The sequence below is a fragment of the Macaca nemestrina genome, chromosome 3 (genome assembly GCF_043159975.1).
Source record: "Macaca nemestrina isolate mMacNem1 chromosome 3, mMacNem.hap1, whole genome shotgun sequence".
Lineage (NCBI taxonomy): Eukaryota > Metazoa > Chordata > Mammalia > Primates > Cercopithecidae > Macaca > Macaca nemestrina.
Window position 1 is genome coordinate 98,375,018 of NC_092127.1, and position 12,797 is coordinate 98,387,814.

The following is a 12,797-nucleotide window of genomic DNA, read 5'->3' on the forward strand; positions in this document are numbered from 1 at the left end:
AAATTTCTAAACTCTGAGTAATATGCTTACAATATTAAAGGCTCTATGTAACAGAAAAAATACGTTATCTGGGAAATAAAATATTTATTAAATAAAATATTTATTAAGAGATATTTAACCTATTGAAACCATGTTATAGTTTCTGAGTAATATTGTGTTCCAAAGAAAATAATCAGACCAAAAAAGAAAATTCACAACTGAAGATCTTCATTTGTATATCTTGAACATCATTATTAGAACATATAGTTCACCACAGTAGTTTTCAATATTGCCCTTTTCTCCTCTATCAGTTTCCCTGAATCACTTCAGTTACTCTTCCATGTACCCTACAGAACATTGCTTAGGAACCATCACCCTTCTATCTGCCTAGCTTTCCTTTTGATTCGGCATTAGGAAAGCCCTTGAGAAAGTATCTGACAAAGAAGAGTCCCCCTCAGCTCCATTCAGATCGTAGGGAGGAAAAGAATTGAAGTCAACAAGGCCAGAAATTTGTTTTAGAGAACAGGAAGAAGGTAAAGTTTGGAAACAATTTTACATAAGTACCTCTCAGCTCCACAAAATGCAAACTATATGAATATTTGCTACATAACAAATGTTGATGAAAAAGCCTAAATAACAAGCAATTGCAGGAAAAAATGGCATTTGTTAATCCTTTGGATATTAATAACAATTTACAAGTAGAAAAGCAATACACATTTTGTTCATTAAGTTAAAAAATACAGCCACAGTTCAAACAGATGCTACTGTAAATCTACTAAAATGTTAACATTGTAAAAAAAGTGACAGCTTATGAAAACATACAAATTAAACATATAGTTTTCAATGGCATTGGATTGTGATTTATTTAGAAACTAACATTTCATAAAGGTGAATGGTACCTTATTTCTGTCAATAATTGTCAAGTTATTTTGCTTGAACATAGAAACTGTATTTTTCAGAACTTGTCACACTGAGAGATTTGCACTTTAATGGTATTATATTATCTTGAAAGTAATAGACCTTTCTATTCACTTTGATTATGAATGTAAATATGATTCTTGTTCTTCCATTGCCACTTTAACTTTATCCAGCTGCACAACATCTAGCATCTTAAAAAGAGAGCCAGTCAAGTCACAGGATTATAGCATAATAACAAGAAAACTATATACAGCTGACCCTTAATGTACAGGTTTGGGCTGGGCATAGTGGCTTATGCCTGTAATCCTAGCACTTTGGGAGGTTAAGGAGGGTGGATTGCTTGAGCCCAGGAGTTCCAGATCAGCCTGGACAACATGGTGAAACCCCATCTCCATAAAAAAAATACAAAAATTAGCTGGGCATGGTGGTGCATTCCTACAGTCCCAGATACTTGGGAGGCTGAGGTGGGAGGATCCCTTGACCCCTGGAGGCATAGGTTGCAGTGAGCCAATATCATGCCACTGCACTCCAGCTTGAGTGAGAGAGCGAGACTCCATCTCAAAAATAATAATATACAGATTTGAACTGTGTGGATCCACTTACAAGTGAATATTCTTCTGCCTCTGCCACCCCTGAGAAAGCAAGACCAACCCTTCATCTTCCTGTTCCTCCTCAGTCCACTCAATGTGAAGAGGATGAAGATAAAGATGTTTATGATAATCTACTTCCACTTAATTAATAATATATATTTTCTCTTCCTTATGATTTTCTCAAAAACATTTTTTCTCGGCCGGGCGCGGTGGCTCAAGCCTGTAATCCCAGCACTTTGGGAGGCCGAGACGGGCGGATCACGAGGTCAGGAGATCGAGACCATCCTGGCTAACACAATGAAACCCCGTCTCCACTAAAAAAATACAAAAAAATTAGCCGGGCGTGGTGGCGGCGCCTGTAGTCCCAGCTACTCGGGAGGCTGAGGCAGGAGAATGGCGGGAGCCCGGGAGGCGGAGCTTGCAGTGAGCCGAGATCTCGCCACTGCACTCCAGCCTGGGCGACAGAGCGAGACTCCGCCTCAAAAAAAAAAAAAAAACAAAAAAAAAAAAAACAAAAAAAAAACCAAAAAACATTTTTTCTCTAGCTTACTTTAAGAATACAGTATATAATACATAAACAAAATACAAGTTAATCAACAGTGTTATGTTATCAGTAAGACTTCTAGTCAATAGTAGACTGTTAGTAGTTAAGGTTGAGGGGGATCAAAAGTTATACATGTATTTTCAACTGCATGGAGGTTGGTGCCTCCCCATCCCTTGTTCAAGGGTCAAATGCAGTGAAATATATGGATACTGAGGTATATGCATAACAAACTAGATAGGTAGTTTTCAGTAGGTGTGGAAGTAGACTTTTTTCTAAATCACTGGGGAAGCATTTCAAAGATTTATAGTCCCCTCCCACTCCTTCTCATTCCACAGCTCCAGGCTTATCAAAACCAATTAGAGATATGAATTAGAACACATCATTTTCAGCCTTGTAACCTCACTTTCGGAACACACTGTTATTGAAAATCAGTTGAATAAAGGAATGATTACCAAAATATATAAAATCAGCACATGCATTGATGATAAATGGTATGCTGTTTATTATTATAATCACAGTGTGCTATAAATTGTCCTCATATAGAGAACACTTTCCGTCATCCAGGATGATGGGGAAAATACAGGTTTTTCAAGAATTATTCAGCTACCCATGTGCATATGAAATGAGGAGCAGTATGGGCAAGGTTGAGCACTTGTTCACTCAGAATGCTACTATATAAGGGAAGTCCTCTAATTTGGAGTAACTTTTAGCTTATTTACTCTCTCCTATTTATCTCAGTCTTTAAACTGGCTTAATATTTTACCTTTCAATAAATAAATGTAATGACAACAAATAGCAACAAAAATTCTGTGATTCTGCCTACTGTTTTCTGACTCTCATTCTTGTATTAATGAATTTTTTTTCTTTTTTTTTTACTAAGTTGCAGCATGTGCTTTCCAGCTCTCTTAGCTATAATTCACTTATTATACTGAAGTCCTGTTGATGTGGTGGTAAAAAGTTGGGAAGGGAAAACGTTCTATAATCTTACAATGACAGCTGGTCTTAAGTGGACCTGTATCCCTGGGCTGTGCCCTTCACAAGTCTTTCTTAGTGTATTAAATTGGCACATATTATAAAATTAACCATCACAGTTTTATTTCTCCTATATAATGCGGACAGAAAGGTTAGAGAGGCCTGGAATTGAGTAACTACTCTTTCTCCTTGGTGAGATAAATATTTGACTGGTAAAGTTTTTTTCTCCTTGCAAGAGGCTTATGTATAGAGAATGCTCTAGGCATACTTCAGATGGTTACTTTTCCCCATCCTTGACAAAGACGAAGGGTGATTTTTCTTAGTTCCTTACCATGAGAACCTGATGGGATCCCAAGAGGTGAGAGTCATCAAAGTGTGCGGGATTCCCTAAGAATGTGGTCCCCAGGATTTCCTTCTCTTTTTTTCTTTTTTTATTATTATACTTTAAGTTCTAGGGTACATGTGCACAACGTGCAGGTTTGTTACATACGTATACATGTGCCATGTTGGTGTGCTGCACTCATTAACACATCATTTACATTAGGTATATCTCCTAATGCTATCCCTCCCCCTTCCCCCCCTCCCCCCACAATAGGCCCCGGTGTGTGGTGTGTGGTGTGTGGTGTGTGATGTTCCCCTTCCTGTGTCCAAGTGATCTCATTGCTCATTTCCCACCTATGAGTGAGAACATGCGGTGTTTGGTTTTCTGTTCTCGTGACAGTTTGCTGAGAATAGGATTTTCTTACTTTCAAGCTAGTCCACACTCAGCCTTCAGTCAGATATTCATCAGAATTACCATTTAAGTGTCCCTACCAGTTTATGGTTTCAGTGACTTCTGCTGCAGTTAAACGGATCTTAGCTGCTTTTCTCTATAATTGCCTGCCTTTCCAGATTTGGGAGTAGCAGTTACTTTATGTCCTAATTTCTCTGATGAGCCCAAGGAATATTGTTGACTTTCAGTTTGTTCAACTTTTTCTTATTTTAAGGAATAAATAAACTTGGAAGGAGTAATGACTTCCAAGCTTTTTAGCTATTAGAGAAGAAACCAGAAATCTCCCAGCCTGGCTAACATGGTGAAACCCCATCACTACTAAAAATACAAAAATTAGCCAAGCATGGCGGCCTATGCCTGTAATCCTAGCTACTCGGGAGGCCGACGCAAGAGAACTGCTTGAATCCGGAAGGCCGAGGTTAGTGTTGCAGTGAGCTGAAATTGCACCACTGCACTCCAGCCTGGGCGGCAGAGCTAAACTCCATCTCAAAACGCACTTTGGGAGGCCGAGGAGGGCGGATCACAAGGTCAGGAGATCGAGACCATCTTGGCTAACACGGTGAAACCTCGTCTCTACTAAAAATAGAAAAATTAGCCGGGCGTGATGGCCAGCCTCTGTAGCCCCAGCTACTCGGGAGGCTGAGGCAGGAGAATGGTGTGAACCCGGGAGGTGGAGCTTGCAGTGAGCTGAGATGGCGCCACTGCACTCCAGTCTGGGTGACAGAGCCAGACTCCCTCTCGGGAAAAAAAAAAAAAAAAATCCCTGCCCTTCACTTCTCACCTTCTCCCAACATTCCATATCCAGCTGACAAACAGTACCCTTTTTCACTCAAAATTCTTTTAATTCGTTCACTTCCTTCAATGCCCATTGTTGCTGCCTTTTTATTTGGTTAGAAACATTCATAACTGCTTTCCCTGCCATTGTTTCAACACTCACTAAAAGAGCCTTAGTAGAGTTATTTTTATATATTTCTTAACTTCCCTATTAAGGATAAGCTCTTTGAGGATAGAAATCATATTTTGTCATTGTACATCTCAAATCATCTAGTCCAATAACATTCACAGAGAAGGAGTTCAATAAATATCAACTGAATGAACGAATGTGTGAGTGATCTTCTAATTAGGCTGAAATTTGAAGTTAAAATTTATTTTTATTTCCTTAGATTAGTCTACAAATTCTTTAAAGAAAAATATTTTTTGCCCACAAATATATTCCATCTATGACCCAAGAAGACGCCTCCTGGTGGTATTCTAATTAACTATTCAGTGAAGGCAGACCAGGAAATATGCAATATAATCAAAATTCTGGATTTTTTCTTATCTTGGACAATTAATCCTTGAATACTCAAGGAAGTGTTTATCTGGAAATAATTTTACTGCCTTTCACAGTACTAAATCTATTTAGGAAAATATAATAGAAATGTTCTTCGTATTTGTTCCTATATCTGGCATTTAACACACTGCTTTCATATTCAACAGTCTTTTCAATACGATTTTATCTTTTTTTGTAAGGTACATCACAATCATTACTGTCTTTCACAAATAAACTGAAATAGAAAATAGAAATAGAAAAGATAAGTGACTTGCTCAAGGCGAACGCAAAAGTTATCAAAAAATCTAAAATAAAAGGTAGTATTTCAGTAACAAAAGACAGGATTTCATACTTACAAACAACAGCTATAGAAAACTGGGAAAACTGCATAAATTTTTATTGTCCCTAATATCTAAAGCCAAGATTGCTTAATACACGTAAAGCTATTTTCAAGAGAACACAGAAAACAAAGTATTAAAAACACCTTATTGTTTTTAATCTTACAAGGAAAGTCACAACAATTTAACTCATTTATATATTTTGTATTTTATATAAAAAAAGTTTTCCAAGTTTAACATCTAATCAAATAAGAGAAGATATCTTACACATTCAGTTCCATGGGCTTTATGACCATCATTTCATTAAATTAGATTTTAAGGACACGCCATCAGTTACGTAGTATTAGGAGATTTTATGGGACAGTGGCTCAAAGCCCCAGTAACCAGGATTCCATAGATACAGTACAAAAGAGGTTTGCACATTCATACTTGATAAATCACTATTCTTTGAGCTCAGTACAGTGTCTGTTTCTGTAGAGAATAAAAGTGCTATGGGGCATACTCTTTCTATTCTAGATTCTGAGTGATATAGTTTTGATATTTGTCTCTGCTCAAATCTCATGTCGAATTGTGATCCCCTGTGCTGGAGGTGGAGCCTAGAGGGAGGTGTTTGGATCATGAGGGTGGATCCCACATGGCTTGGTGCTGTCTTCCTGATATTGAGTTCTTGTGAGATCTGGTCATTTAAAACTGTGTGGCACCTCACAGCCACTCTCCCTTGTTCTTCCTGTTCTCACTATACAATGTGCCTGCTTTCCCTTTGCCTTCCGCCATGATTGGAAGCCTCCTGAGGCCTCCCCAGAAGCACATGCTACTATGTTTCCTGTACAGTCTGCAGAACTGTGAGCCAATTATATCTCTTTTCTTATAAATCACATAGTCTCAGGTATTTCTTTATAGCAGTGCAAGAACAGCCTAATACACTGAGAGTTTCTGGTCTCCTAAAGATCACATTATATAGACATATTGATACTTCAGTCAATTTAGTTTACCCTTATATTTTAATGAAGTAACAAAGGAGTATTCTTGGAGCAAGGAGGTTTCCTGACCATTTGTCTTGCCTTCAGAGTCTCCCTAGTTCATTATTATTTTAAGAGAATCATTTGAATGAATATAATGACGTAGAAGAGCCTGCCCTTTGCCTACTTCTTTTCCTTTCAGACTAGAGAACTGGATGGAAAAAGTCTTTACTCTTTCCTTTCATCTTCAACTTTCGAATAAGTCATGGTGGATAATCTAGGCCTCCTGAACCCCAATCTTCAATTGATGTTAGTCAGGTTTTCAGAATTCCCTAGAGTATGTGGTCTGTAAAAACAATAAAAATAAATAACAATCCTTATACTTCTACCAACTCAGCATTTTGCTTGAATTATTTTGCAGATCTTCAATGAACCTTAAATGTTCTTAGAGATAATTTAGATGGGAAACACAAAAGGACACTGATATTTAGACTTACTTTTTTAGGATTCCAGTCTATCTCCTTTTTGGAAAATGAGAGCACACAAGTTAAAGATCAAACTTGTCCCCACTGAGAAGGAAATAAGTTAGGCAGGCTTCCCTACTCCAACAGATGATTACCCTAACTGCATAAAAGGAACTCAGGGAGGGTCAAGTCCTGAGGGCATCTATATCAGTGAGGGTTCTTTTGACAGTAAATAAAAAGATACCTACTTATAAGTGGCTGAAAAAAGAAACTATATGTATTATCTTATATAACGAGATGAATAGAGGTAGGTGGTTCCAGGCTTGGTTAATTCAGCAGCACAAGAATATCATCAAAGTCCCACATACCATATATCTTATTTTCACCCATCTGCAAAGGATTGGCATTGGTTTTCAGATTTGATTCTTCAGAGTTGTTGGAAGGCAAATACAGATCCAAAAAGCATGTTCTCAGTCAACTGTATTTAATAACGGGAAAGACATTTTCTCCTCACAAGTATCCTTTTCATCCAGTTTATTCGTCTGGTCCATTGGCCAGGATTGGGTCACATGTCCAAGCCCTAGCTTCAAAATAAAATATCAGGTATTTTTCAGCTCGTGGGCTCAGTGTCAAGGAAGAATATCTGTGTGGGGAGGGGATCACCAAGGTGACTACTACAGTATTTGAAATTGTAAGGATACATGCATAACCCTTGAGGAAATTCTGGTGTGAGCTTGAACTCATAACATCCATTACTTTAACTTTTATTCAGTAAAGCATTTAGGAATGTTAAATGCTAGTCATTGGGCAAAGAAAGAGCTGAGAATGCAGCAGCACATAAAATGGTGCTAGGGACAGATTCAAATTGCACAAGAGACAGATTTTTTTTTTTTTTTTTTTTTTTTTTAAGTATCATGAGTGTTATGTAAGAGAATTACTAGATTCTAGGAAAACCTAGCCCAGTCTTTTTTGAAGAAGTAATGTATACCTTGAGATCAGAAGTATGAGTAAGATTTTACCACGGAAAAAGAGGAAGAAAATACTTGAATGTGTAAAAGAGAACACAGAAATTTCAAAGAAATAAAAGATATTCAGTGTAGATGAAATATCAAAGCACAATTGGATTGAATGGCACTTGAAATACTGGAAAATAAGTTATATTATTTGTGCTTCTTAGACTTTATCTTAAGAATACAGAGACTGAATGAAGCAGTAAAGGGTTTTTAACAGAGACATGACATAATATTTGCAAAAATCTGAAGGAAGGTCCATTGAAGGAAATAAGATGAGCAGTTAAGGTTGTAAGAGAGGAAGTGAGAATATCAACTAGGAGGCTATTACAATATTAGAAGAAGGAGATAAAGTATATTTAACTAGGATGATAGTAGTGGCCCTGAATTATAGATTTTGTCCTAAGTACTCTGGGAAAATGCTCAAATACTGTATGAAGTAATTTTTACAAGTTACTAATACATCTGACTTTGAAATACATCATAGTAATTCAATATGGTTGAGAGTTAATAGTTTTTGTTTTTGTTTTTTTAAGTCAACCAACAATCTCTATCCCCTATCTCTAAGGAATTGGGAATCTGGAGCATGCAGGGTGCCTTCTAGTTTAAACATGGTATCCCACATGCAATTCATTTGTTTCACTTCAAAAAAAATGTTTGCTCCACAGGCACATGGCAGGATCCAGGAAAAAATGTGTAATCTCTGAAGTGCTGGTTTGCAGAATGATAGATTTTTTTTAAAAAAAATGTTTGTGTATGGGTTTCATTTTGTGTGTGTGTGTGTGTTTTTTTTTAAAGAAATGTATTCCCAATAATATACTGCCATTTAATGGAAAACTTGTTTACAATAAATTTTGCTTCTTAGATATTTTCACAGCAAGGCTTACTTGCAGTCATCCAACAAGAGATACATCTATCCATGCACTCATGCACATTCTATTTTCAAATTAATCTTCTCCAATATATTTTTCAAATGCTTGAATTGCATTTCTTTCTATTTAGGGAGTTGTGAATACAAGGATAGAGTTTAAATCTTCTCCCTATCATAGTCTTCCAATTGCCACTGATGTGTAAAATACAGACTCAACAAATTAGCTTTTGTTAGTCCTACATTTTCTACTTGCAGTCATAGCTTTAAGCAGCACAGTGTTCAAGATAATATGAGTTATTTGTTTATAGGCAAAAATAGTGGTTATGTTTTTGAGAACTCCAGGAAAATAGTCTAGGAAACGTATTCAGTTTTGAGTTTTTTATTTCCCCAGATATTAAACCAAATGAATACGAAAACATTTTTTTTGAAAAGGAATACTATGACAAACAAGATCAACTAATATTTATTTGGTTTTAACTGTATGCCAGGCACTCTGAACATATTATCAAATTTAGCCCTTACAATTGCCCTGAGTTAGGAACTTGTATTTTGTGATTAAGCATTGAGAAATTAATGCTTTAGATGTATAACCATTGTACCAGTCTCCCAGAACTATTCAGCAATAGTTGGTCTGTTTGGCTTTAATTTCTAGCTATTTCAATATGATGTTATATTGCCTCATAACACATGTACAATCTGCTGAGAATTCCTTGGTAGTTTTAAACACATTTTGATGTGTTTAAAGTAGTTAATACAACAATCCTGCTGGCTATATACAATAGATATTAATATCTATATTGTACAGATAATAAAACTGAAACTCTTGAGAAAGTTAAATACATAGATGGAGATAAGTGATGGCATATTCATTTGAACCTGCACATTCTGACATGAAAGCACAGTTTTCTAGTATTCATGAAAGCAGTTTTTAAATTATCCATGATTAATAACAGATAATCAGAAGAAAACTAAGTCAAGGAGGAAAATAGGAAGTACCAAGTGTGAGGTCTTAAAGTCCAATAAGTTATGCTTAGCTTAGAGGTTTTTTTTTTTTTTTTTTTTTTTTTTTGAGATGGAGTCACTCTGTAGCCCAGGCTGGAGTGCAATGGCACTACCTTGGCTCACAGCAACCTCCATCTCCCGGGTTCAAGCAATTCTCCTGCCTCAGCATCCCGAGTAGTTGGGATTACAGGCACTTGCCACTACATCCGGCTAATTTTTGTATTTTTAGTACACATGGGGTTTCACCATGTTGGCTGGGCTAGTCTCGAACTCCTGACCTCAGGCAATTCGCCTGCCTTGGCTTTCCAAAATGCTGAGGTTACAGGCATGAGTCACTGTGCCCAGCACTTACAGGCATTTTTAAGTTGTCTGTTTTATAGCACAGATGCATTGATTAATTAATCATTCATACAAATTTCAACAAATACCTTCTGAGTGCCTATCTTGTGCCAGATATTACAAATATAATGTTGAAAGATACAAGCTTATCGTTGAGAATGGAGACAATGAAGTTAAATAAGGATTACTGGGGATGGTGAGATAGGAAACAATAAGAGACAGAAATGCATAGAGTATTGGGTACTTACAGAATTTTTAAAACTTTGTCATTTACCAGCTGTTTGGCCTTTCTCAAATTGCTCAAATCTCTTGGCACTTCAGTTTCCTCATTTGTAAAATGGGGAAAATATTAGTGCTTATTTAATAAGGTTGTTGTTAACATTAACCTGTATGGTGAACACTACCATGTGTTAATACATATAAAGAATTTAGGAGTGCCTGACTTCCAAACATTTAATAAACATTAGTTATTAAGCATTAAACAAATGTTGGATATTATGATGATAAGTCATGTTTCCTATTAACATTAAAGTCTATTACCAAAGTTTATTCAATAGATAGCTAGCTTATAATAGGGGGCATTAATTAAGTCTACTAATTGGAGCAAGACTTTTTCAGATAAGGATTTCTGTTCAAAACAAGGTCAATTTGAGCTGTGAATATTTTCTTAAGACTTTTGTGTAATTTTCTATTATCTTTAAGATAACTTTCAAGAAATTTTCTTCTTTTAACCAAAAGACTTAAATTCAAAATTCTTCTGTTCAGCAACCCATCTCCCTTGTCTCTTAGTAACTGTGAGGTGATCTACCCACTTTGTCAAAACAAAAAGTAAGATATGCCAGTGTATTACAGACTTACAGCACAAAACTTACCTCCTTGATTTCAGGAGAATTGAATTGGAATTTAAAAGGGGAATTGCGTTACCTCATACAGTACAATTATTTTACTGTTGTATCCAAGAATTATTGAAAACATAAAATTTACTATCTGGTACTTTCCATATTTGGGGATACACTGCTCTAGCCTAACCCCCTCATTTTACGAAGAAAGATGCATTACATTGCTCTGTAAGCTGCTGTCTCAAGGCCGTACAACTAGATGATGGAGAAGCCTTTGCCAAAGTCAGGTCCCCTAATTGTTCACAGCACAGAACCAACTCTCCTTCATACACATGGCAACTAGATAGCTGATTCTAGATGGGGAGACATTTTTCTCAGTGATAGGCTTAGGAAAACCTCTACCTACCAAAGTGGTCAGATTTTTAAACATCTGTTTTACAAAAGAAAATCCTCTGCACCAAATATCCAATCTCTTACTCCATAAAGAATACGAAGTATTAGCCAGAAATTTATAGATGTAGATAACAATTTTGAACATGATCATTCCTAAAGTGAAAAATGTACCTTCCTATTTACAATTAACCCATTATCATTATTCTGCATTAATTTTGAAATCTACATATTTATAAGTCACTTCTAAGGAAAGAAGTCCATACATGTGGGACAACAGTAATCAGCTTCAGAACAGAAACTGCTGCATTTAAAAAAAATCAACTTATAATGAAAATAAAACAAAATCCCCCTTAAAATGATCTTTTATTACTATTCACATTTGTAGTTCAAAAATGGTCTCTTGTGTTTTACATTTTACAACCTTATGTCTTTTACTGTAAAACTGTTTCAATATGGCCAAACTATCTGTAACTGAATGGAGTAATAGTTTGTTACATTGTTTGATCAGGCACCTCACAAAACTGGAGAAGAGTTAACAAAGAATAATTATTATTATGTTTTGACATTTTAAGAAGATACTCCAGTCCTCTGTGGAGAGAAAACAGGCTATGTTTTATCACTTGATCTCAAGTACTCAAATTCATGATTCTCATATGATTTATATGGGAGGATATGTGAGAGGGTTAATTCAACTGTAGTCTTTGAGGTGGTGAAGAGTCATTATATTACAATAAAACATTTTTTTCTTTGTTATATCAATTATAGGATAACTCAAATAGAAAAGGATCTTGTCAATAAATAATCTGAGCAGAGTTTAGACGCTACACATTTCATTTACAACATTGATTAGCAATTTGTAATTTTTTAACTTAAATCCTTAAGTCTGATTTTATGACAGCTGTCCATTTTTTAAGGCTGAGGATTGTACTCTTACCTACAGGTCCTATTAGTGGACTTTTTGGAATAAGAGTGGATGAGATTAATGAGCTTATTATAATTCATTAGGAAGTGGTGTGTGGATGACTGCCTACTTTAATTAGTTTTATTACTGTAGGAAATTGTTTCATATGCCAGGCTCATCACCAAGCATGCCTGGAAAACATTAGAGCAGTAATCAGACTTGATATTATGTACCTTTCATTAGACAGTATGGCTAATGGCACTTAATAATGAACAAGGAGGGTATTAAATAGATGGACATGACACAATCTAGCAAAAAGGAATTTATCAGATCAATTCTTAGTGAAGAAGGTGCAAAGTATAGTACTTTAAAATACTGTTGTGGCATACAGGTGCTAGACTCATAATTATGGCAAACAGTTTAAATATGTCAGGTTTATTCAATAAATCTCAATGCAAATTTTCTATGACTCATTATATTATCATGAAAATGTTAGTAATTAAGTTTTCTAATAAAGTAAGCCTTCAAATAGCATTTCCTAACTATCACTATCCCCAAAGAATAACACATCTACAGGTAACTTTGAGCAAAGAG

General features: G+C 35.9%; 1 protein-coding gene across 27 annotated transcripts in view; it reads right to left on the bottom strand.

The window, feature by feature from the left end:
- Positions 1–12,797, bottom strand: part of LOC105479621 (coiled-coil serine rich protein 1) — a 1,449,255-nt gene that overhangs the window by 803,019 nt on the left and 633,439 nt on the right. For 2 of the 27 annotated variants that reach the window (XM_011737680.3, XM_071092596.1), the window contains one exon: positions 4,530–6,730. The exons of the other annotated variants lie outside the window; for them this stretch is intronic. In XM_011737680.3, coding sequence (XP_011735982.2) covers positions 6,707–6,730 — 24 coding nt within the window. In that variant the 3' untranslated portion in view covers positions 4,530–6,706. Of the gene's footprint in view, positions 1–4,529; positions 6,731–12,797 lie in introns of those variants that run through there. 27 annotated transcript variants of the gene reach the window in all.